This window comes from Gavia stellata, chromosome 2 (genome assembly GCF_030936135.1).
Source record: "Gavia stellata isolate bGavSte3 chromosome 2, bGavSte3.hap2, whole genome shotgun sequence".
Classification (NCBI taxonomy): domain Eukaryota; kingdom Metazoa; phylum Chordata; class Aves; order Gaviiformes; family Gaviidae; genus Gavia; species Gavia stellata.
Genome location: NC_082595.1, coordinates 45,224,072 through 45,251,895, shown reverse-complemented (window position 1 = coordinate 45,251,895; position 27,824 = coordinate 45,224,072). Strand labels below are relative to the sequence as shown.

Here is a 27,824-nt window from a genome sequence, read left to right as displayed (position 1 = left end):
ACCAGATGATCACAGTATCTTCTATCATTATTTTAAAAATACATATGCTTATTATATTCACATATATACACATGATTCTGGAAAAGGTACATTTTTTGACTGAGTCAAAATTAGAGCTAAAACTGCAAGAGTCCTCAATTCAGTGGTTCAGATCTGAGATGCAGATTCACAATTATTTCCAGCTTTTATGTATTTAAATTTTTCATTGTACAATCACTGTTATATTAGTCCCTTAATTTAGTTTTCAAACTTTATACACTGGAACACAGAAATAGCTTACCTAGATCTTATAGACTAATCAACAACATTAACAAAAAGAGTTTAAAACCAAAACATTTCACACAACGAGCTATATTTATACTTAAGGGGAGGGAAGGATTTCTTCCTGACCCTCAAACTGGCAATGTACTCTGAAGCACGGGAATTAGTAATTCCAGGCAGCTCCAGTCACCCTTCTTCAACCCTGTGTAATTGCAAGAAATATTTTCATTTCCAATCCTTTTATGGAATTTATTGAGCTCTTTATGTCAGGACTATCAAGGATGGAACTATAATGATAAGTATTATCTCTGCTTCATAGGATTTCTTTAAAATTAAAGATGTAGTACTTTCCGCTATGTGTAGTACTGGTGTCTTTTCACATGAATATATATAACAATGCATTAACTTTTGTGACTGTTCTCTGACTACCTCCATACATATGGACCACTGCACTATCTCACATCTGCCTATCAGTGAAACCTGATATGCCCCTATCTGATGTTTTTCACTCACCCTCACTAAAAACTTAGAGCTTTGCGTTGTTATCTCATTTGTGCAAATGGAAGCAGAGCAGCACGTATGAGGTATTACCTGCAGCAAGCGAGGCTGGTGACAGAGCTGGGGATGAACCCACTCTCCCGTACCAGCCCTCTGCTCCATTCCCCACGCTACCTCCACAGGAATGTACCATCTTTTGGCCTTTACCAGCTTGAAAACACGGCCATCCTACTGTTTCAGTACAGCATGACCCCTCCCTGGCGCTTGAGATACTGTCAGGAGCACTTGCAAACCTGCAACAGAAGGACGTGCACACAACACTACCTTGCGGTGGGGAATAGTCATCGGAGTCCGTGTCACTCTCACTGCTGTCCTCCACCAGGAAGCTGGGGTAGTTCCAGGACATGCTGAGGATGCCATCTGACTCGTGAAGGAGCACATGAGCCAGCATTCGGCCATGGCAGTCCATGACGATAACCTGCCCATCAGCAGTACCAAAGAGTACCTGAAAATAACAGAATGGCCCTCAGTCCCACCAAATGTCAGCCACTGGACCCTCCTTCAAATGCATCTTGTAATTAACTAGCTACGCTGGAAATTAATTGAAAGCAAAGCAGTCAGGGATGTGAAATGGTGCCACAATAGGACACCACAACCAAAGATGTATATAAAGAATGAAGTCAAAGCACCAGGGTCTAGAGATAAGTTCCTATACTCTGTGAGCAAGTAATGTTTCATGGTGCAGTGCATTTTGTTCCTTTTAATATGAGCCATTACACTTTACTTGAACTTGGACATTACTATCACCAAAGTGAGCTGGCAGAAGGGCTACCGCAGATTCTGTAGTATTCTTGGATTATACAGAAACTTCTAAAATTGGTGGCAGAAACCAAGGTATGCATCAGTCATAACAATATCAAAAGGCACAGCTGACAAAAACGAGGTCTTCGCAGAGATTTCAAACAGCTTGTGAGGAATAGAAAGCTGAATAGAGGAGGACAGGTTCTTCAGTTGATGAGCTGAGAGAAGGTGGGAGAACGTTTCCCAAAAACAGAGGCAAAAAGCAATATGATCAGTCAACTGGAAGTAGATTATTATAGCCCAAGAGGAAGGTAATATGTTACACATTCAGGAAGAGATGAAGAAGAGCTTCTACTCACCAGTTCAAATACAAAATGGATAATGCAAGTTTTTATCTTGCCCCTAAACTACTCCATAGCTAATGTGCGCTGACTGAAGTCAGACTGACTGGAACCTACAATTTCTTTTTTGTAAGCATTTTCTGTTTTGAGGCTTTAAGCAGGTTAAGATCCTGCATATTTGATGAATTTTAGAACAACATCAGGAAATCAGGATTAATAAATCCACAAAACGATAAATGCATTAGCCAAGGCTGCTGCTGCTATCACGTAATTCCATATGAGGCAAATATGTTTTAAAGCAAGTTTAAAGGCACTTATCAACTTGAAAACTAGCCAGCATTAAAAATGAAGCTAAAAGGAAGGGCAAATCTTACACTTGCCCTTCAGTCTACCACCTATTATCGGTGTGTGCAAATTTAAGATTCTAACAATTATATGCCCAGATCAAAAATTCATCCGGCCTTGTTTCTTATCTCTAACAGTGGACCAGTGTTTGGCGAAGAGTAAGAGAACAGGATGCACACTACACAGGCACCTCCCCTGCACACTCATGTAGCTTCCAGCAAAAAATACTGCCTCTTCTTAAATAATTGATAATTTCACTTGGTAAACTTTACCTCTTAACACTAAAAGAAATACAGAATAATTGTTCCCTACTTACATTCTCAACATTGGTCACAATTTTATAGACCTCTTATCTAATCCCTTAGTTGTCTCTTTTCCAAGCTGAAGAATCGTAGCCTACTTAGGATCTCCCCATACGGCTGTTGTTCAAAGCCTCCAATCACCCTTGCTGACCTCTGTTGTCAAAGGTCTTCCTTTCTATCTTCCTTCTGAGATATTGTGCCAGACTTACAGCATTCAGACTGTGTATTATATCAGACATACAATAGTACTCACCTAGGAAGCAATTGTCATGGTTGCACTTTTGAAAGTTTCAGAAAGGAAGCATGGCTTCAAAGGTCTCAGTCAAAACCAAGAAGTACTATAATTTTTTCTATGATCAAGGTGATGATCAGGAAACACAGAACGTTGTAAACTAGAATAGCAGTTTAACAGAGGAACTCCAGTGAAGTCATTAAAATCTTAAGAAAATCAATGGAGTTGTTTCACACTGTCGGAAGCAAAGAAAAAACAGTATCTGGCTGCCTTAACTGTAATCATTACATGTTACAAATATTTTTGTGTTAAATAGCTGCTGGGTTAAAGCAGCGGCCAAAGTTCACTACAAGCCTCAGATTACTATTCTTAGATATAAAAGTAAGAACTCGACCTTTGCTCATCTCACACTCCCTTCCCTTGCGGTCCTTTATTCTACTCCTCTTCCACTTACATCATCCCATCGCCTTTCACACTGTTCATTATTTCAACTGTTTCTACATGCATAATCAGTGCACAGCCACTTTCACCATCTACTTTCAGAAAACAACCATGCTCTTTCAGATCTCTACAAAACAAACTTCTACAAAGCCAAAATCCTACAGGTTGTCATTCTTACACCACTTTCAGCCTACTCTATATATCAGGTTTTTACCAGTCTCCTAGGAGTTTTATAACGGCAAAACACACAGACAGAGGAGGTGAAACTCTCTACTGTTTCTGAAAATAGCAGTATAAGAGTTCTGCCTCCTAAAATCCTGTAGAAACACTTTATAATTGGGTAGGAACAAAATGTCAGGACTCATCACCCAGAGTTCAGTCTCATCTCAATCTAAAGCTAATTCTTTCAAGTAGCACTGCCCCCAATTAATTGACAATTATGAAGCCCTACAGTAATTTCCAATTCAGATCAGAACAGCTGCATGTGGTCATCTTAATTCTTGCAGTGGAACCTGAGAGAGCTCTTTAGCAACTTAGAAATGTCAGAGGGCACTCTTCATCCCTTTAGCCAGGCTATAGGTTTCAAGGAGTAGCTTTAAGTTTCGGGGTTATTGTAGCAATACAACCTTTAAGATGAAAGCATTTATCAGGCTGATAGTCCTGCTGGCTGAACTCCTGCTGAAGCTGTAAAAATGTCTAATGGTGTTATCATCCATAACATTACTCAAGTTATAAATGCCACACTCAAGCTACTTATGTCAGATGAATAAAACTCTCTTGACCTTCAGAAAAAAGGTTTAGCCACAGGGTATGGCTGAAGGATCCACTGGAGAAATTAAAAGGTATTTTAGCTGCCTAAATTCATATTTTTCATGTATCTGCAGATCTAGGAGGTCTGAGGGAATGTTGGAAAAAGGTAATGAACAAGTTACAGTGGTTTGTTAACCCTTGAATACAAAAGCTAAATGATAACAACAGTAACTAAAAAAAAAATCCCAAGTACTTATTTTGAAGTGGTTCTCTGGCCCCTTGTTCTGTTCTTCTTCTCTTGTCTCCTCTCCTTTCATACTGTTCATTGTTTCAACTGGTTTTACACGCATTACCACTTGCAGAATTGCATTTGTAGAATTATGCATAATCTGATAACAAAATACCTAAAATCACCCATACATTCAAAGTGTGAGTCAGTTACACAACATAAATATAGTATTTCTTTACAAAACATATCAAACATAATGAAACCTGCACTATAGTGAAGCTGTAGCTGATTAAAGGTCATACAAATACAGAGCAGTCTCCAATGGTACCCTGATGCTGTATGCTTTGAAGGGAAAACTGTGATAAACAGTACTGGGATTATTCACAGTTTTCTAAGCATACCGAGAGCTGAAAGTTGGGTTCAGACCTGAAACACAAGTGTCTGGGTTCTCCAGGAAACCCAAACTTGGGGTGATTCCTATTTATTATAACAAATCCGAATACCTGAAAAACACCCTTCTCTGAAATCTGCTGACCTCTTAGCCTCTGTGGTAACTTGTAATGAGTTTCACAAGCTAGTTTTGGTAAATAAAAAGGTTTTTCATCAGTTTTTAAACTATTATCCATTAATTTATCATTCAAGATTGCAATCCCTTTAAACGCCCAAGATTTCAGAGTCTTCAATTTTCAGTCTGAAATGTACCAATTCCTAAAAGACTTGTGGTAATCAAAAGATGGGGTATTCTGCTCTGAAGTTATTTTTTCACAAAGAGATGTATACTAGAACACCCAAGAAGCTAAAAAATTCAGTCCAAGAGGAACAACTTGAACTTGTTCAGTGATTTTGCTACATGTGGCACTGTTGTGCTGAACTGTCACTATTCCCATAAGATCTGTTGTGAAGCTGTAATGTGTCTGGACCAGATACAGTAGTAGCAGAAAATGGTTTGGCAGCACTGAGATCAACAGAGCTACCATGGAGCAACCACAGTCCTGACACATTGAAGGTCCAGCTCAGGAGGCCCACTACTTCGTAAGAGAACTATAATTTACTAATAGCGATGTTATTTTTGCACAAAATATGTTTTGTTGCTATTTAATTTGGGTTAATGTATGCAAATTGAACTCATCAACAGTAAGAATGTTCAAACTTTCTGTTAATTTGAATATACTAGACCAGTAGGAAAGGGGGAGATCCCACCATCTCACCATATCTGATTATATGCAGTAGCTGAGAAAAGTCTATAAATCGTAACAATTCCATTAAGTCGATGAAGCTGTGCTGACTTACATCTGCAGGGAACCTACCTACTGTCCATTCCTACGTCCTAGCCTGTCCTCATTGTCAAAGAAATTTTCCAGAACTACAGTCACTTTGACTTCTATAATGACCGAGGATAATCCAATCCCAGCAATAATGTATTCAATGACTTGATGTATATATGAGGGGCAAAAGAAAGAATTCTTTCCAATCTCAGGTTTTTGTTGTACAAACTGAACAGTCAATACTGTTGCAGAAAGATACTGATAAAATAAGATGCTCCCTTCATGATATTTAGTAGCAACACTGAAGGTTTCTGATGCTGCTGGTTAAACAAAACTCCCAGGAAATCTCATCAATACATTTTTGGAGCACGGGCTGTCATTCTGTATCAGGGCAACGACCGAGCCTTTGATTGAAAGCCCAGGTTGAAGTATTAGAAGCTGCACTTGCTGTAGCTACTGGAAGGTACTGGAGATTACTTCAGGACAGCACTTTTCAAGTGCGAGATTCCAGTATCGTGATGCTAGAAGGTTGGAAAAGGAACATCTGCTTTACTCCTGTTAGCCCAGGATTTTTAGAAGAACCCCTTTGACTTTTTGCAAAGAATGTACATCTGACAACTGAGGGAAGCAAACCAACTCACAGACTCAGCTAATTAAAACAGCATTGAAAATTAATCTAGTAAACTCCATCCTAGTATAATTTGATTATTTAAAACCCAAAATTTTCACAGAAAGACAGAACTTGCCTTGCTGGACTATGCAAGGTGCATTAACAGATTGTATTTAAATTCCTGGATACACTGAAACGTTTTGAAACGTCATGGAAGCTCAGGTAGTCTAATCTTCCCTAAGCTGTGGCTAAGTTGCCAGCTTTATGGTAAGTCCACTGAGCAATTTCTTGAGTTATAGCTCTTCCTTCTCCCATAGGATAGGTGGCAGCTGGAAGGACAGTGACCACATGAAGTTTTTCCAGGAAGTGACTGATCACGTTAGATAAAGGCAAAGGCTTAGATGTGTCCTAGAAGTTGCTTACTGGATCAGCCCAGCAAACTGAGCTCTATTGGACTTGAAATTCTCAAGCCTTCTACAGCCCTAAGTAATGCAAATAACTGTATGTAACCTGTAAATGTTGCTACCTCACAACAGTTAGTTAATATTTTAAACAACAGTATCTTAAAATAATTTAAAAACATATTGTGCGACATAAAGGCAAACCCACTGTTCCCATTTTTGTAATGCAAATTGACTACTTAGTCTTCCCCTTTGCAGATTGATTCCTGGCCAGTTGTTCTCTCAGCGCTGCTAAGCCATCCAAACAGAGTAAGTAAAACATGTATTATTGTAATTTGCTGGGGTTTCTACACCTGACAAATCATTCATGCAGAGGATATATCCCCGAAGTGCACATGGAGGTACTTCTGTGAGGAAATCCTAAGGGGGGCTTGTTTGCATTGGAACTTGTTAACTTTTTCAGCACTAAATACACCATTTCAGCTATTTTTTTCTAGCCATCACTTTTAATGACACATGCAAAGACTTCTGAGAGACTAGCGAGTCATGATCTGCCTCTGAAAGAAACATCTTACCTAGGTCTTTTCAGACCAGTTTACAGGTGTTTTGTGATTCCGTGTTCAATTTTTGCTTTAACCAGTTGCAAAGTGCAGATGTAAACCTTATTTGCATGTTTCTTGGATATTCTTAAAACCTTTTCTAAATGTATTGCAGGAAAATAGTGCTGCCCTTCAAGACTTAGAACAGAGACGTGATTATTTCTGCTAGCAGCTAAGTTACTTCATATTCAAGGTCCTTCATAATCTTTGGATGTACCAGTCGGACAGAGGGACTTGCTGCATTTCAGACTAACCTGTTCCAGGACCCCTTTTTAATTTCCTCAGACTCCGTGAGGAGTCTCTCAACAGTGAAGTAGCAGCCCAGGGCAGAAATCTCACCAGCACCTTGTGACAAGTAAACCATGAATGATCACACAAAAACTTACGCTTTTGGTTTTTAACACTCTCCAGGGCTGTGTTTCCAAAGTCTGGAGGATTCCGCTTCCACCTACCCACTTTTCAAACCTTGCTCTTTCAGCATTTTGTTCTACTCTTTGCACTTCTCATTCCTTTTCTGTTTGGCATGCGTCTTGCTCTACAAATGATGCCACTAACAGCTTACCCTGGGTACCTCTGCATTTGCAGCTGTCGCATCCAATGTTGTTTCCCTGACATTCCCCTTTTCAAAGTTGAGACCTGTCTTTGTGCTTTTTCCTTCAGTCTCCTCCCCCATCTTCCACCAAAGGAAAAAGTCAGCACTGTACCTCAGAAATTATGTTCTGCAAAAACATTAATAAGGCCAACTGCGTTTGCATTGTCAGAAGATGCTGAGCCATTCAAGGAAGCTGAATTAGTTCTGTTTACCCTGATTTAGCCATCTGGACAAACATCAGTATTCATGATAGGAACAGCCTTCACAGTCGTCACCATAATGCCATCATACTAATAGAGATAAACCTATTTTGCTGATCCAAAATTAACTGAACTATAAACTTACGGATATAAAATGATGGATCAACCTTCTATTTATGCAGGTAGGCTGAGTGACATAGGAAGTACTTGGAAAATTATTGCCTTTAAATATTTTCATTCATCAGCCTAACAAAAAAATGCCAGTCTTGCAAAGGCTGAGTTACAGCATTTTGCAGTCCATTTAGTTGTGGTATTAGCATTTTGCATTCCTTGTGCTCTTCTCGTTTATTGTTTCGCCATCACGAAGCACGAGACAGTGCAGCAGCCGCCTCTTAGGATACATTAAAGAGTGAAAGTTTGTTTTTTCTCAGTGTGATATTTCTGGCTTTCCTTCTTATTACCTCAAAATGCAGAGAGAAAGCCTCCATAGAGAGAACCAGTGAGAGGGAGACAGCTGCTCTCCTGCTGAATACTTTTTATCTCCCATTAAAAATTCAGCTGCTGTAAAATGCTTTCTTGAACTGACATAAGAAGAGACATCACCACAATTCACACACAAGCTTGCAGGGAAAGCACTAGGTTTTTTTGGACTACCTTTGTGTCTGAAAAAACTGAGAAGAGTTTTTGTTTCCTTTGGACATGAGGAGTTACCAGCTCCACACATCGATGATACACCACGAGATCATCCAGCTAACTGCATATATACGCAGCAGTGAAATTCTCATTCGAGACCATTAACGCTTTCAAAAGCAGCACTGGTTTAGTTACCTACTTTCAGGCTTGTTCCTTCTCTCTCTTACAAAGTCCATAGGGTCTAGATAACTATTACAAAGCTTTCAAATGAGAAGACAAAGTAAATACACTGGACATCTTGGTGACAAATCTGTTTCATAAATATTGAAATACTAAAACCTGGGGATTCAAACCACCCTGGCTTTATTTCTCCCTAAAATAGTATAACATAGCTGAATGACTGTAAATGAGATACAGCCTTGCATGCTGTTTCAGGAGTCAAAAATGTAAGTAGTCTCAAAACCAGGATCTCAAGCTATGCAACTACTCTGGACCTGTGGGGATGGCAGCAACTGTCGAGGCAAACACAGTGTTATTTGAAAGTATTCTGGCAAATCACTGAAAGACTGATTATTGTATGCCCCTGTAATTATACCCGGACTAATTCTGACTTGTCTATTTCCAGGCACACATATCTCTATATTCTTTCTTGACTCTTGAGACATTTTTCAATACAGAATCCTGTAACAATTAGATTTTTAAGTGAAAAGAGTTGCCCTTCTATATAATGTTTACTGAATTAACAATATGCCTCAGTTTACTTTAAACATGGAAAAGAGTTGTGTTTTTTTTAAACTTGCGTCAGGTTTCAAATAACATTCGAAGTAGTATGCAAAATGAACAAAAAGCCAGCAGCTGGAACACCTTCCACAGAACATCTTCTGTAGCTTTTAACATGGACAGGACTCTGAGCCTGGACCACTGAGCTCCCACAGCAGAAATACTCTGGAACGCTCTTCAAGCAGCACAGTTTTCTGTTTTCTCACTAAACTTTGCCAGGGAAGTGCACACGTGTCTATGAAAACACATATTCTTCACATATATCCAATTATATATAGCAACAAAACCAACTATTTGGTACTGTTAGGTGGGAAAATGCAATTAGTTTTACCAACAACCACTCAATTAGGCAAAGAAGTCAACTGATACACTTGGCAGTCTCCTGCATTGTTCCCAAGGTAGGTTTTAGTTATTTCCTGAAAGATATGTTGACTGCTGAAGCTAAAATTTCCTTCAGAGTTTTAGAACTCAAGAGTTTCTGCTGGGGTTTTGTGGTTTGGGTTTTTTCGTAATTGAAATGGTATTACTTAGCAACAAGGACTGCACTCTCAACCAGTGAAAATACAAAACAAAGCAGTTTAGAAGCAATGTCCTTGTTGTTTTGAATTTCATAATACAAAATCAAGAAGCCCCTGGGTTAAGCTATATGCTAACGAAAGCCAGCCCCTCAACTTCTCCATTCTTCTTCTAGGTCTTGGGTGCTGGCAGAGAGGGGTAACTCAGCATGGTCAGGAAATATGTAGAATGGGTGAGGTCAAGTATAACTGAGTCAACATGGAGATAGGCTGAGTAATAAACTCTTACCGAAATGAGGCACTGAAGAAGAATGACTATCCTCCTAAAAGCAAGGAAAGCAGGGAATGATTAATCCCTTTTCAGCTGATGCAGTTGCCAACAATCCCTCAGCATCTGAACACCAGCAAGAAACTGGCTCCTGGACAAAGAGCAGAGAGTTCAAGTTGAATCCATGCAGAATTCCCAGTGACGGGAAAGGTTTTGGAGAATAAAGAGAAACTGCTCCCACTTTCCACTGGCATGCTATCTCTTTTTGTCAAATCAATGGAAAGACCATGTGATATCACTTTCCAAAAATATCATCTCCAATTTACTATGAAACTTGGCCTTGCTTTCCCAGACAAGACCTAGTGCAGAAATCCACAAATCTCCTCCTCCAGATTCAATCACTCTAATCTTCCTTCCCTGCACCAAGGTTTCAGATTATTCACAGGCTTGAACACATCTGACCCAAGTTCAATACCCCATTAGGCTCCTGGTCTTCTTACTAACTTCCAAAAAAATCGATGGATCAAGTCCCAGTGACAATAAAATTTAAATTAGCCACTCTGACAGCTACATTTCTTTCGGCACCAAAGCATTCTCAGCCAAGTGGTTCTGGCAATGGAATAACACAGACTATTTCTGAAAAATGCTGTAAAACCTTCACAGTTTGGAGAGTTTTTCCTCTGTAAGAATTACACTTCCACTCACATGCCCTCTCCTGACCAACTCAAAATCTGAACGAGCAAATTAAAGCAATTTTCCTACCTTACATATAACTTCTTAGAAAGAGAGCAGCTTCCTGCAGGAGGTTCCATTTTTTCCCTGCACTGCCTAAAAAGTAGCATAACTATGTGCTGCTACTTTGCACCGGTGCACTGCAAATCCTTGTTCTTATTATCCTCCACAGCTGAAGCATAACACAGAGCTTTTCAGAAACACGGTTTCAAGTAAGTACTCCCTGTCCCAAAGAACTGAAGACTTCAGGCTATATGGGCACATCTCTGTACAAGTGCCAGCAAGGTGAGAAGAGAGGCAAACAACTTCTTTCTTCCTGACACTTCCCACGCAGAGACTGGTCGTGTTTCTATTTGCGCGCATCTTTACTTTGCTGATTCAAACACTGATGCTCCAAAAATGTAAAACAGCACCAGGTATAAAAATGCTAAGTGGACACATTAACCTAATAGCACAACAAGTCTTCAGGTCTCCCTCCATCTCTGGTTTTGCCATTGACATCCTTCCTTTCCTGAGGGAGAAGACGACGTGGTAGAGTGTGCAGAGCTTAACATACCCCAGATTCTGGTCAACTAAAATAAGAATATTGTGACCTATCTGAGTGTCACGTCAGATCAAGGTAAAGAGTTACAAGATACACTGTTGAGGGTGATCTGCACATCCTAGTACACTGTGCCTCCAAGGGGATGCAGAAATCCATTCAGCCATTCACTTTTTGCAGTAACAAGCATCAAATACCCTGTCTACAAGGATAAGCAAAACATTAGAACAGTTGCATTACTCCTTTCAGACAGAGTCATTACGGGAAAAATTTCTTTGCAAGACTCATCTGAAACAGTGTTGACGTGAAACATTGCAGGAACTACTGAGAAAACATGAGCCATGATGCTGTCAGCCCATAAACATACCCCATGTTACAGCCCTCATGACTAGAACAAATGACACCATCTCATCAGCTCTCTCAGTGTCTTGCCACTGCAGGCTGGATGAAGAGCATCAAGGGAAAGATTAGGCAAGGCACAGATGAAGCGAGTGGGAAGAAGAAAGCACATTGAAGCATCACCTTGTTGCTTCGCTCGTTCAATTACCCGCTCAATAACCGTGCAGTATTGGCAAGGGTTTCTGGCAGGAAAAACCTTGTCTGGAATAAACCCACAGAGAGATGCCACAGCTCCTGAAGCTGCAGATGAACCCTAGAGGCTCCAAGGAGAACATCCTTGTTGTCTACCCTCCCCAAAACTCAAGGCAAAGCCTATAAAGTCTTCGTCTGAGTACTGAAATCTGCAGTGTAGCTGCTCATTACTAGTGAGAAAAGGAGAGCACAACTGAAAAATAGCACCAAGCTATTTAACTCTTCTCCTTCCTTCTTTTTGGAGGCCGTATTCTCAGCAGAATAATGCATGAAAACATACTTGACACAAAAAGGCAAAGGAAAGACAATGCTAATAAAACTATGTATAGACACCAGAAAAAAAAAAAAAAAAAGAAGAGAAATCTATTATTTCAGAAATAGCTGCATAATGCAGCTTTAAAACAACATAATAAAAAGAGACGGGAGAAAGTAAGGCTAACTAGCACTTAAAAATCACATTGCTTTTTCACACAAAATCTGTCTGTCACTATTATGTGGCATCATAAAAATCAAGTCACCAAGCAAAGAACAAAAATAAAGTGTGACTGGCTTTCAGCAGGTATAAATATATAACAAGAATACAAAGTCTCTGTGAAAACATTTAAACATTTTAAGTATGTATAAAAAAGCCACATATTTTGTCTATAAAAGGATGCAATAGGATAGTAAACATTCACACAACCCTTAGAACAAGCAAGCAGAAATCATTCATTTTAATAGCAAGTCTGCTACAAAGGTTTGATATGCCTCTAAAAAGAGTCCAAAATATTAAAGACAGTTAAGCTGTGGTGTGTTTTGTTTATCTGTTTGTTTTATATAACAAGCAGATTTATTATGAAAGACAACTGAAGTGTCCTTCCCCTGTCCTCTTTTTGCATTTTAATGGTACTGCTCAATTATGCAGCATGCAATATTAAAATCCTTATATGCAATTTAACCATTGTCTGCAGTCCTTGTGGCTTGAATAAACTGCCTAGTTAATTAATGACACTTCTTCATGCTATTAAAAGCCTCTAGCCATTTTTCCCAGCAATCTGAGTAATTCGTCCATCAATGAAAATAAGTCTTTCAGTTCTTCCTCGAAGACTGTATCTTACAGTGCAATTCTGAGCGGCCCTAGTCATTGTAAACATATATCTAAGGTCATATGTAAGGTCTCTGCAACCAGAATTGATGGGGGAAAAGATGCATTTTTATATGTTAAGGCACAAAAATACAGATATTCACTGGTATTTTAAAGGCTACTTTACATGAACCTGTAAACATCCTTAATAGGGAAAAGAAGTATTCTAATGAAGACCAAAATGATTGCTTCCATGTTTAAATTTTACAGGCTGTAATTTTTTTCATTTTGTCCTTCCTTCCCTTCATTCATAATAATTAAGGTACATATCTGCCTTCCCTATACTGCCCCAGCTGCCTGTTTGCAGCTCCCTTTCATCATTCTGTCAACTCATTAGAAGGTTGTCTTCAAGATTTTTTTCCACACAGCTAGATGTCTGAGCATAATTAAACTTGATCAGTGTGACTACCACAATAGCAAGGACTGCCTGAATCAGATACAGCACCTGATTAAAACCAAAACAGTAGGGTGAATGGAAGCACAAACTCCTCGTTCCAGAGCAGCAGGCAAAAGAAGACGTAGGTGAGAAGATGACGTCATGGCCCAAACAGATGCAACATTTACAAACAGATGCAACATTTACAAACAGACACTTAAAAATTCCTTATTTTTAAGCCACGTTCTGGAAGCTAGGTAAGGCTATGTGCTGGTTTTGGTCTGCGGTAGAGTTAACTTTCGTCATAGCAGCTAGTATGGGGCTGTGTTTTGGATTTGTGCTGGAAACAGTGTTGATAGCACAGGGATGTTTTAGTTACTGCTGAGCAGTGCTTACACAGAGTCAAGGCCTTTTCTGCTCCTCACACCGCCCCACCAGCGAGTAGGTTGGGGGTGCACAAGAAGTTGGGAGGAGACACAGCCGGGACAGCTGACCCCAACTGACCAAAGGGATATTCCATACCATATGGTGTCATGCTCAGTATATAAAGCTGGGGGAAGAAGGAGGAAGGGGGGGACATTCGGAGTAATGGCGTTTGTCTTCCCAAGTAACGTTACACGTGATGGAGCCCTGCTTTCCCAGAGATGGCTGAACACCTGCCTGCCGATGGGAAGTAGTGAATGAATTCCTTGTTTTGTTTTGCTTGTGTGGGTGGCTTTTGCTTTACCTATTAAACTGTCTTTATCTCAACCCATGAGTTTTCTCACTTTTACTCTTCCAATTCTCTCCCCCATCCCACCTGGGGGGAGTGAGTGAGCGGCTGTGTGGTGCTTAGTTGCCGGCTGGGACTAAACCACAACAGGCTACTATCCCTACTTTCAGCTTAGGAGTTGTTCAGAACAACTATTTCCTTGAAAAGGCGGTAGCAACTGCAAATCATAGTCCACAGATGAAAATGGGGGGATCCAAAAGCAGACTCTACTATAATGGATTTATTATTTAAAATTCCTGCCAGGGACTAAAGCCACACCAAAACCAAGGAGCCTGAGAGGCAAGCTCATGAAACGCCTGGTGCCACCGGTAACCATTGGACAGCACTTCTTGTTAATTAGCTCCTACCTCCTGGTGAGCATTGTGCCATAGCTCCTATGTTACGGCAGCCACTTGGCACAGCACGGCGCTGATCCTATCAGGGACATGTAAGGCACCAAGTGCTGTACTAGCACACAGCTCCCACCTGACTCACCGCTGGACCCAGAAAGCAGCACGCATCCCCTCCCTTCAGGTGAAGCTCCTTTCTGGGCCCTGGGCTCCACCCTGAAGTGCTGCAGGCAGGGTGAAGGAGCTGAAGCCTGCCCCTGCCTCGTGCCTGTCAGGGAAAAAGATGCTGAAGCATCTGTGGTTGCCACGGCAGTAGGGATGGCGACTGCTGGGAGCAGGAGTGACTAACAGCATAGGAACTGCCTTCCTGCACAGCTACTGCAAACTACAAAAGATATGAAAAAAACCCCAACATACAGACCTCCTGCACCCTGCGTTTTGAGACAAAGAGGTTTCATCTGCTATTGGTCTCATCGTTTTCTTCCAGTGTCTTGTAAGGCCCTGCAGTGCACACGCAGTGCTGCTTTTCTCTTCCACCAAGAGCAGAATTTTGTATGATTCGGCACAGAACAGGCTGAAACTCAGGGCCTGTATTTACACATTCTTAGTACTAATGCATGTTGCATTGCGATGGGACCACATAAAATAGTTAATGTTGTACCCAGCAGGATGCAAATCAAATAAGCTAACTGCTTTATACCTATTTTCAAAGCAAACAGAAGGAAGCATGCTGGCAAAGTTCACACATACATGTAGTCTGCCATGTCCTGGCCAAAGAGAATCCTGGCCAGTCCCTGAATTTCCACAAATAAAAGCTTACAACAAGAAAGAGGAGGGGGTGAAAATAGCAATGGGCTCCTACAGCTGTCAGAGAAGTCTAATAATTTACACTAGCTGAGATGCAGGGAACAAATATAGATTAACAGCACCTCTTGGGATATCCAGGAATTGAAATATATTCATTAATTTTCATCAAGGCTTCCCTCTATTGGAGAGTGGTTTCCTTCTGATTCCCTTCTCACACACAGCAAGAGCAACAGAAACAACCCAGTGAAGTCCAGGGAGTTACACTATATTGCTATAAACAATCAGACCCCTCTACAGTTCTCACGCAGTTCTCTGACACTGTGCCTTTCTCCATCATGAACAGAGATAAGCCTCTTTAATAGGTAAAATCTGGGAGAAGGAGAGGGAGAGGATAGCCCAAGGGCAAAGAAGTTGATAGAAAAATGTCACTAGGAGCTGAGCAAGCACACAGGAGGGGAGATGCAGCACTGGAAAGATATTTTATATGACTTGTGGGCTTAGGAAAAATCCTCAATTACTTATTGGCATTGCTTCTGTAATTATAAATAAACCCTTTGGCTAGACAAAACTCAAGTTCTTCTCACTTGGGAAGTCACTCAATCTACTTGGTATGTACACTCCCTCCTTGCAGACAAGTGTGGTATGACACCACAGAACTGTCTCAAGACAGGGTATAGCATTCTCTGATATTTCAAATTTACTTTTCATTTCAAATATACTTTTCATCCCTACATGATCCTAGATGAGCCTTCTCCACAGAAAAATATTCCACACGACCCCGAGGAAGTAGGCTCTACTACAGCCTCTTGTAGCCCTGAAAAAAACATTTCAAAACAGTGAAAGGAAGGTCACACTCCTGAGTGATCCCATCCGTCCAAGTTTAACCCAGGTGTGGCACTCTGCTTGAGATACAGAGGACCCAGTCCTGTAAAGTCTTCCTACTGTGTGTATTTGCTTATTATCCTCACAAGGCCATTGTTATAATGGAGCGCTCTGCCTTGGCCAGACGCATGCTCTGGTTATAGCGTACAGGAGCAGGAAACACCTAAATGAGCAGGACTACAGACACACAGTGAAGTGAGAAAATTAACTTCTAGTCCTCTACAATAAACAATCAAAAGGCCTATGGATCGAATTAGCTGAAGAAGCCCATGGCTCTAAGTCCAGATTCAAGATCTGCATGTGAACCACAGTAAAAACCTGCCGATGACCTTCACAAGAAGATCATCTGATTACATATGATGCTGAGAAAGAAAACACTGCAGTCAACCAGATTGTATCAGCTGTCCTATGACTCACAGTAAGTTTGTCCCCAACAGACAAGGAGAGCTCAAGAAATCCTGAAAAACAACAGAGCCACAAGAAGAATGATACCACTCTCTTCCTAAAAGAAAATGCAGAACAATTGCATCTAGTATTAATAAAATCAGCCAGTAACTTCATCAGGGCAAAGTACGTACCAAACCAGTTAAAAGATACAACTATATGCTCAGTTTCAGCAAGACTGTACTCCATCCTGGCCATCTCTCTAGCTCTCATCCCATCTCTAGGCTCTCAAAAGACTTTGGCAAGTGTTAACTATAGAGTTTCAACGACAGGTGGCATCAGCCACTACCTCAGGTGGTTTACTTACAAGCCTGTGTCAATGAACAGCAAGGACACAAACCCAGAGGCCATGCACGCCCTATCAAACAAGAAGTTGGTTGGCAGTGAATGAAGGGTTAAATCACTGACGGTCCCTGGCTGAGACGCTACTGTGATACATAAAAGCTTTACTTGCATAGTTTTAGTTATTTGCTGAGCAGAGTTGATAATAGGATGTTTCAAGACGTGTAACTCCCTTCCTGACAAGATCAAATGGGCCTTGAGGTAGCTCGTTATGCCTCCTGAGTATATCATTGATAATAGGGACTCGGGACATTTGTGTCAAGATAAGTACCAAAGAACTAGTTCAAACTGACCCTTTTGTAACATTCCGAGGCCAAAGGATGGATTAGCCAATTCCATGACCATGTATGGACAAAGGAAGCCCGAAGTTCAACTAGCGGACAGTGTGAGGAAGACTATGAACGACCACCAGAGGGTGAGAAGACCCTAACCCTAATTTTACTGCGCATGCTTGGACTATGCAAATGAATTCCGGGAACTCATCCACATAAGACTGCCCTTTTTAGAATTCTGATGAATATGTATGATTTTTCTGTACATAAACTGAGGTGCTTTGCTAACCCGTTGGAGCACTCGTGGTGGACGAATCCCCAGTGCTGCCCAGCGCTGTATTAAAGAATGCCTGCTTCATAACAAACTAGTTGTTATTGAGTTATTCATCTCGGAAAACCGTCCCGATCGTGGGCTCGGTACCGACTTTGTTGTTTCAGTTTTGGCTCCAACCATTTCTTGCCTCCAACAGAAAGGTGGTGGTAGGAAATTACCCTCCTCTTGCAGAGCTGCCATAGAGCCATGGTGAGGAGTGACAGAGGTGATAGGCTACTGGTGTTGACTAGACAGATAGGAGAAAAGATGGAAAATGAGACTTGAAGAAAAGAGGAGGATGCATGCAGCAGAGGGCTGAGGGAGAAAGTTAAGAGAACTGAAGAGTGAGGTGAACAGACAGACTGTATTGAGCAAATTTTTATCAGGACAATAGGAAACTGATACTGAACAAGACATTCCTCTTGGAAACTTAACTTTCCAAGTTAACTGTGTTAAAGGTCATGGGACCATGGAGTGTAACTTCTTCCACGAATACTTTCACTAGCAACCTTCATGGTGCCAGAGGTATGACAAAAAGAATAGTATGAAAATCCAAATTTAAATGTTGACATTTATCTTTCACTCACTGTACTGACAAGTAGATTACATTAGGCAATAGGGAAGATGCTGAAGCTGCTCTAGACTAGAATAATATTCTGTTCTCATTTGCATAGATACAAATCAGGAGAGAAATTAGATAAGGAGATAAGCTAGTAAGGGTATCCATTTCCATATGTGCTTATTTGTGTGTAATATATGCAATGTCCTTCCCCCACAGTTTGCTATTTTTAGTTTGAACTGAGCATAATCTCTCACCTAGTACCTCAGTGAATCGTATTTCCTTGTGCCTCCAGAGGCAAATACGTCTAAATACATTTTAGAAGATCGCTTCTTTCCACCAACTCCAGGGAACAGTACAAAGATCCATCATCACTTAACACGCAAACCCTAGTTAGGAGAACTGTGCAGAGCAACATCAAGCTCATGGCTGGTTTTGGTTATCTATTTCAGTGAGTTTGTCATCAGCAGTCTGTAACTCAAGCAAGTGATTTTCACACAGCTGGAATTGGCCATTATGTTTGAGTGTGTTTATCTGGACGCCGAACAAGTGTTTGTTTTCTGGAATAACCACTTATGGAGCATCCAGATTAGAAAGTACAAACATATTGGCTAAATTGAATTAAAGGCAGCCAGTCACCCCAAATTAAACACTCCAGTGAAGATATTTCCAAATACAGCAGCAACAACTGAGTATCACAGAAATGGGATAGCCTCATGTTTAAAACCTAGGACTGAGAGCTATTAGATCTTAGTTTCCCCTCTTACTTCTGCTGCTTGTCTTTTCCTCTTGATCTCGAGTAAATTATTTATTGTCAAGATTTACATTTCCTTGGGTTCAAAAAGAGGTAGTTAGAGTCCCTGGCTTTAAAAAGTAGTGTTGCAATAATTAATTCATTACTCTTTGCAGAGCACTCTAAAATTATTAGATGCTGCTGGAGAAATGCATATTATTAGTGCAATTATATTCCACTAGCAATTCCCAAAATAACTTTATCTTGGCTGGATTTATAGTATTCTAAATTAAAATCAGTGGTACCTTGAGTCTTGAACGAGCACCTTTTCATGGTGGTGTAAAATGAAGGAAGGAAAATAATCCAGTTGTGATCATAATACAGTTTCTCTTTGCACTACTCTACCCCCATAATTTCTTTCAGTACTATATTATACACACATTAACCATAACGACAGCAAGCATGTGGAAGGAAAGACCATTCCAGTAATCTCAACAGTGAATGGCAAAGGGCCATCATAAATTCTGCAAATTAAACAAATGGGCTAGCTCAAGCCCCGCTACAAATGCTGATGTGATCAATATCATATGCTTCTTTAGAAAAATAGTAAAGAAGAATTTTTTAACTGGCTTTTTCAAAGCTCAGCAAGTTTTGGACTCAACGGTTGGAAAAATGGCCTTTTTTTAAATTAAATTGTTTGCATAAGGCTGAGAGGTCTCTCTGACAATCAGTTGGATCCATTTGCTCATGTGAAGGCAAACAACCATATCTGTCATTGGAACTGCTTTCGCTGCAAGTGCAGGCTGGACAGCCGTATACAGAAACGACCAGTCAGATGTTTACCAGTCCAGGCTGTATCTCTGTTCAAATGCATTTTCAAGATAACTGTTATCAACAAATTAGGGGCACAGTTACAGATTCCTGTCTCAAACAACTGACTTTGAATAAGACTGCATGTGAATTGGGGCGAAAAGTGATAATAGGTAACTTGGTACATTACCATATTTGCCTAATGAGAATGACAGGATGAATTAAATGTTCATTATCTGTGGGAGCACCAGTTTTGAGGGAAACTGCTCTTACAAGGTGACCATTTTATTTAACAGCTTTTTAAAAGGTGTATTCTATAGCACCTCAATGCAACACAATTAATACCTCTAAAGGCTCCATTACCTGTTGGTCATCTGGAGTCCATATGCCACAGGTGATCTGACTCTCCAAGTTTATTTCTGAAGACCAGTGTCTCTGTCCGCTGACTGAACCAACCAGCACAAATCCATCTCTATAGGAGATAAGTGCTTGAGTCCCATCATGGCTCCATGTAAAGTCGCTTACCTTAACATATCAAAGACAAGAAAATAGATATATGGGCCATGTAGGAATTTTTTGTTGTTTTAATAAAAGGTAGCACTGCACAGAACTAGACAGGGCAACTGTTAGCCCAGTTGTAGCTCTGATGTCATGGCTATTGGATAAAACAACTGTCCTTGCGAAGTGTCTTTGTGACAATTCTTGCATATTCCTTTCAATAAAGAAATGTTTCATTTTCTCCTGTGTTTTTCACAAGGTATAAAGCATCATTCATTGTCCTCTTCATTTTGCCTCTCGGGACTTGATTGCTCTCAACTGCAGAGAAAACATGTACACCAACCTGTGCCCCACGATCATTCACAAGCTCCACAGACCATCTGCCTTCGTATTGTATCCAAACAAATATTCCTCCATCTGCATCGCAGGTTGCTAATTTCTGGAATGGTTCGTTCCATCTCACCAGCACAACCTTAAAAAATTACAGATGAAAACAGCATTACCAAAACTGCGTGTTGTGCTAACAACTATTTAACAAGAACCAGTTAAACAATACTGCAAAATAAACATCACCGCATTTAAATCCCAAAGATGTACAAAACAGCAATTTTCAGCACAGTGTTAGGCGCCTCTCAAGAACAGCTGGACTCGTTTTGTCACGGCTGTCAGGAAATGCACAATCTCTCACCGTCAGGCCTTTTTGGAAGGCATCACATGCTTTCAATAAAACCATACTGCGCACTGGAACGCAGGACTTCATTACAGAAGCAGCAAACAGGAGGCCCCGTACAGACCATCCAAGACTCCTTCAAAGGATTTCCCCCACTGTAATCTCAGAGACTGTCAGACTCTACATCAAATCACCACCTCTTGCTGACTTCAAATGAAGTTGCATGCACTGGTATTAGATTGAATTTGAATACTCATATCAATAGTGACATAAAAAACAATTGACAGTCCCAAATTATTAAAAAACAGAAAATTTATAGAAAAGTTGCTTTGCTACTGAGTACAGAAGGAATACAAAGCAGTTTTAGGCTCTCCTCTCCGCATTAGAGCTATCTGGGCTTTTCTGGAGAATCTAATCAAGTCTAAACCTACCAAATTGCTCTCTCGTTTCTAATTATTATCCATTTAACAAATACAGTATCTCTTGAGACCTCAGTGTAGAACTGAAAAAAACATGTCATCCTAGTGCTTGAAGCAGAAATCAGCTGTAAAACCATTTATCTTCTGTTAGTAACTTTTTCTAAAAACTTTTTTCCAAATTAGTTTTATTTCAAAAACATGCAGCTATATATGGGATGCTTACATTCATACACAAGGAGATTCCTCCCAGTTACTTTACAGAGATATACATATGCATATGTATATGTGTATGTATGCAAATAAAACATATATTAAAACCCCATATATACAAAGAAAGAAAACATATATTAACTAGTCAATCAGTAGGGCGTTATTTTAACTAAATGGGCATCCAGCTCTAATGATGCTTCTTCATAAATCTAAATAGATACTTAATCATTTAAAAGAGACAGAAAGAGAAGATTTTCCCGAAATATATTTTGCTGTTTACAGAGATGGACTGATGCTCCTAAAGATCCCAGTCCTAAGATGAGGTCTGAGTAGACAGACCCACCACGTTTCACAACAAAATCAGCAGTCATTTTCAGAATTAGGATATAAATACGCATACACAAAACCTAAACTTGACAGCTGAAGAAAGATGATCTTACACTTATTTAGTGAGTGCTACATTTATTCACAGAGTGTCAAGGGTCAGAACTTCAGAACGTGTACATCAGTGGAGCTCACCAACCTGAAGCATCAACCCTTGAATGATTAAATAGCTAAAAGAAAAATGTTTCTTCATGCATACATGAAGATTATGGGGAGAAGCGAGTATGACAAACCACCTCTCAGCTGTTCAGCAGCTACGAATCCCATTGAGGTTTTTCAGAAAAACCCTTGCTTCTGCTTGACTATAACCTTGCAGCTGCACTGCAAATCTCAAGTCCTGTCTCCAGTCAGGTGGATTACATCATGCCACTAGATGGATTATATCACGCACTGCTTTTTTTTTTTTTCGGAAGAGCAGTAAATAAAATATTCCAACATATTAATACAAGCAGCTGTACTTTGGTAGAACTTTCACTCTGTCCCTTCCATCCAAACAAGACTAGCACAGATTTTTCAAAATTTTGTTTTCTATTTGGTGTAACTCCCATACACAAAACCAGGGTTTCATCCACCCTGAGGCAAAACGCCACGATGACGTAACTGTACTCGCCAGTAGTGCCTAATGGTGTTACAAAAGAAGTGAAGAAAACCCCACATGTAACACAAGGATAACACTGAAAAATCTTCATCCCAGCCTTTAAGGCTGGGAGCTGCTAAGGCTAACAATGACTGTTAACAGAGTGGAAGGTACTTATCACCACTGAAAATCAGACCTTTAACGCTTAGACAGTGCCCACATCGGACATTTCATAGATCATACAGAATAAATTCCTAGAGAAAATTTAGGAACAAAATATAAAACTAATAGTTCGAATAATGTGTTTTTTAACTAACACCACTAAAGGTGCTACTACCTGTCTTAAAATTGCCCTGGTTTGTCTGCCAAAGATTTGAGACGAGCAAATGATTTTATAGATTAGACACCCCGGCTGACTTAATCATACGAATTACGGGCAAAGTGACAACAGTTACCTTGATGTGGTTTGTCTCTTTTCTATTTTAAATAGGAATCTTGTTAAAACTTGAAGATACCATTTGATTCAAATTCTGTACAAACTGCCTTTTCTTTGGATTTGACAAAACAACCAAGGGCACATTTGCATGTAAACAAGATTAACCAGAGCACGCCTCCCTCCATCCCAATGAGATATGAATTAGTAACTTCCAAAATAAACTTACTGCTTTATAGTCACAAATGAAAGTGAGACAAAGATTTTATATGCCTTCTGATAACATGCTGATAAGGAAGCAAATTTTTAATTTGAAAATTCAATTTCTTTAAACACAGAGTAAATGTTACTATTTTATGAGGTCATTTTAAAGATGTTTCCATCATTTACATTTAACATCTGACTATAGGTGCTGAGTCCACAGCTGCTTTGAATATTTCCAATTTAATTTTATTTCATTTTTCATAACATACTGAAGCAGAGATAAAGAAAGGAAGAAGTATTACCCTAAGAATTAAAATTACTTTTGGCTTTTATGTTGGTTAAAACGTAAAGCATATGAAAACATGCCCAACTGATAGCACACTTAAATAACGCATAAGCTTGAATTACCCCTCTGCAAAGAGGAATTTTATTGCTAACCCATAAATGCAAAGTATCATTACTTTCACTAACAGCTTCAACTCACAGGGGATCCACTTTTACTTCTGCCTTTATGGTTCTCTGCTTCCTACTCAGCATCTTCACACACGTGCTGAAAGACTAAACTGTTTTATCTTGTACTGAAAGAACTAAAATGTTGGCATGCCAAAGAAAGTCATCTGTGGACTACTTATGGTCCACACAGCCTTGGTATATTGCCTAATCATTTGGTTTGTTTGTTGTTTGCTTGGGGTTTTTTTAAATACTATAAAAATCATGACTTGTGTTTGTTCTACTCTAGAAAAAATTTGTATCACAGACATTAATCAACTTCTAAACTGGTATCTCATACAGGAAATGATCTCCCATGAATAAAACTTCAAAGAACTCCTGGCCTAATATATTAAGTACAACGTAAAGGCCAATATATCGCCCCCAAACAGGATGGTTTCCATGAAGTTCAATGAGCTTTTGAATCAGGGTGTTATGTTTTCTTTTAGCTCCTTTTTATACAATGCATAGTGGTGAAAAATCTGTTTCAAAAGCGGAACATTCAGCATCTTCAATAGCTCTGTTTTAATTGTCAACTTGATTTTCAGGAATTAAATTTACTTAATCCTAAAGGTGCTAGAAACTCTCCACAAGAATTGACTGCATACTATAATGCTGCAAACACAGCAGAATCAGCAAAAAATAAAACCCTTAAAAATTATTTTCATTACAAATTAAGGATATGTGAGGATTTGTTATCCTCAACGTTAAAAAACTTTTCTGGATATAAAATGAAAAGGGAAAATACTGTTAACTTACACGTGGGAGATGAACCCGTGCATTTACTTCCAGTACTACGGACTAATCAAGAATGAAGTAATGGATAACATTTCTCAATTAAAAATGTTGTGCAAACACAATTTATAGTTTATAAACCTCAGTTACTGCCCTGTACTTCTCATCTTCACAGATGCTCCATTTGGAAAAGGCCTTGTCTTGTGGCAAAGGAAACATCTGTATTATGCTAATTGAAAAAAAAAAAACCCCAATTTTTTTTTTTTTTTAAATCACTTAATTATACTTTAAAATTTCCATTTTCCTTCACTCTAATGCTTTTTGGTCCAATACTGCAAATAACAAAACAAAGTCCAATCAGTCTCTGGCCCAGAAGATCGTCAAGTTTCTTAGAAAGACACTGCCACAGAAAGATTATCAAGCAGCTAGCAATGTTGTTATTTTTTAAAATCTTAGATGAGAAATTTTGAATAACTGCAATTTTTGGAGTAGTAAATATGTGATTTATAGTAAATGTGACCTCTTCCCAATAGAAGCCAGGTTTGATGATTTAAATTCAAAACATACTATTGACACTTTTATTAATTTTTTCACATTTTCTAACACAATACAAGACTGCTAAAACCCAAAGCATTCTGAAAACTTTTGTTATTCCTAATTTCATTACAGATTTTAAAGGAGATGACTGAAATTATTATACCAGTCAATCTTCCAAAAGCAGAAGTCCTTCATCTAGAATACCACACAACAGTCATTACTGAAATCTTATCTCTATAGTCCCTAAAACATATGGTACATAATTGCCGTAGAGGCAAGGGACAAACATCTAGAAAAAATAAATGGGTAAATAACTAGGGCAATTAGTTCCTAGAGTTCCTTACCAAATTTAGACAGATTTTATAACTGAAAGGAAACTACACTACACTGTAGTGAGTCACAGTGAGTCATTTTCTTTTATCTCTGATCCTCCATCCATTTTACTGGGGAGCAGATACATGCTCTAAAGATAGAGGTCTTCTCCAGCATTCATTTTCACATACGCTATGGAGATCTGCTTGCAGATGGACTATGGCAGCAATAGAGTAGAGAATACCCAATGGCAAATATTTTATTACAGCACTATTTGCTACACCTGGAGAGCCACGTTCCTTTATCTGGAATCATGAGCATTTATGAAACTACCAGTGAATTAGGCATCTTTGCAGGGTCCACAGGATTTAATGCATTATAACTCCATTGAGCATATACAACACTAAACATTCTATGCAATTGCTGGGCTTTATTTCCCCTAATCAATCATACTACATTTCTAATGCTATGGAAAGTGCTGATATGAACCCACCTTCCAAGCAGCAATGGCAAAAGACCTAACTGTTCCTAGGCCAGAAACAGAAAAACTAATAAAGGACATGAGGGTATTGCCTACAGTAGCAGAGTACAGGACTCAGTCTGTCTCAAGGCTTCTTCCAATCCTGTGCTTTTAGGAAAGTACTGAAGTTTTTAAAGGAACATATAAGGGTTGAAACAAAGCATTGGAAAAGGGGACTGCAAAATCTACCTAGGATCACTGAGCATCACCTATTTGCTGTATCAAGCAATCCTATTATGCAATCCCCTAATAAGTCGATTGACCTTCACTCACAGTTACAAGTATAGAGACAGAAATACACGCACATAGTGCATATAGTACATGCAACATACTGGCACACACTATGGTTTAATAAAGGCAACAAAGACTAAGAGATGTGTAAGTACATTTATCAAAGAAAAAAGAAGAATGTACAGTGGGAAACAGAAAGGAAACATAAAAGTAAAGGGATCAGAGAAACCAATAACCACCTTTACTTGGTAATACAGTTCAGTGTCTCTCTCTACATAACATATATATAGATACACATGTATAATGTGTATGTACATTACATACATACAACATGGGTGTGTGGATGAACACACATCCCTATTAAACCCTTGAGGAAATTGTGCAAACTTTGTACATTTGTTGACTTGAAGTTAGTTAACTGAACTATTTTTATGATGAAAATGTAATTTAAAAGTGACAACAGGTACCCAGAATTAACTGAACTGTTTTTATGGTGAAAATGTAATTTAAAAGTGACAACAGGTACCCAGAATAACCAGTAGGGTTGCAGTTAACAAGCTGTTGTTTCTGACTATACTTTATCTACAACCAATGCTTCGTTCTAAACAGTTCTGTGTATGTTTAGTTCGATGAAACGTAAAGTTTAACTATTTTTAAAATATTAGTATTTTTAAAATAAAAGCTATTCAAGTTTCTCTCTCCTAATTTTTCATGCTGCAAACAGATTGTTTGCAATTGTTCTTACTTTCATCTTTGCTTATGACCTTCATTTCTTGCCATGACAATAATGCCATGATAATTCTCTCCATTCAAACTAATTCAATCATGCAGACGAAGAGCATCATGTAAGTATTCTTCCTACTAATAACACTAAACAAAAAATTCAGCAGACATGGTTGACGGCTAGTTTGCCTCACCTGGGGCGGCACACCCATCTTCCCATCCTACTTGTCTTACATTGCGTTCTCTAATGATACAGTCCCTGTCTCTCCCACACCTGCGAAGCTTTGACTTTTTGTTTCCAGCAACAGCACACCCAGGTGGAAGTGCCTCGTTTGCATATGGAGCTGTCAGTTTCCAAGGTACGATACCCATCAAGGCATTATGATTAAGAAGAAACGACTACTGTTACTAACAAACATTGTGCTGCAGCTAAAGAAAGGCAAATTTATAAGTCGGTGCCTACATTTCTTGAGAAAAACTGCCAACTCGCAATAGGGGCTGCACATTGTAGTGGGTAAAGGAACGGTGAATGAATTCTTGGAGACAGAAAACACCATCCAAATTCTTCGTGTTTCTTTAGTCTAAATAATAAGAAAATTAACTCTCTTCCTGGAAGGACTGGAGTAGCCTCCAGATATCTCAGGGATGGATGTCCTTTAATAACTCTTACCCCTGCCACGGGAGAAGCTGTGGCCACTGGCGAGGTGCGCTGATGGCACAGCAGCTGCTTGCAGCCCCTGGGGGGTTCGGCTGCTGCCGCGGGCAGCGCTTTCCACTGCCACTCGTACATTAGAGGTCTGCCACTTTATCCCAGGATCCTACTTTTTCCTCTGCCAGCAGCTGTCATCTTGCTTTTTCTGCTCTTTGAAAAGGAGCTTCAATTTCTATAAATACTATTTAAACAAATATAACAACATTCTTATGAGAGATAATACAAAAACTACTAACTATGGGGTTTTAAAAATACAAAAAAAACCATGCAAGGACCAAATTTGAACAGCCTTTTTTTCTTTTAAACTGGAAATCTGATTTCATGGTATAACATTATCAATAAGTTAAGCGTGACATCTCTGTCGGCTGGGGACCTAACCTTGCGCTAAATGAAATCAGAAGTAAGGCTGGACCAGCAATAAGGTGCTGACCTTAATGGGCCTGAAAGGTCCAGGTCCAACTCTGTACCTTCTTCCGACCAC

The 27,824-nt window shown here is 39.5% G+C and overlaps 1 protein-coding gene across 3 annotated transcripts in view; it reads right to left on the bottom strand.

Annotated features, from left to right (window-relative positions):
* Window positions 1-27,824, bottom strand: part of TULP4 (TUB like protein 4) — a 123,956-nt gene that overhangs the window by 31,583 nt on the left and 64,549 nt on the right. For all 3 annotated transcript variants that reach the window (XM_059835406.1, XM_059835408.1, XM_059835407.1), the window contains exons 2-4: window positions 20,531-20,659; window positions 20,053-20,214; window positions 1,084-1,264 (exon numbers count right to left, since the gene is read on the bottom strand). In XM_059835406.1, coding sequence (XP_059691389.1) covers window positions 1,084-1,264; window positions 20,053-20,214; window positions 20,531-20,659 — 472 coding nt within the window. The remainder of the gene's footprint in view (window positions 1-1,083; window positions 1,265-20,052; window positions 20,215-20,530; window positions 20,660-27,824) is intronic.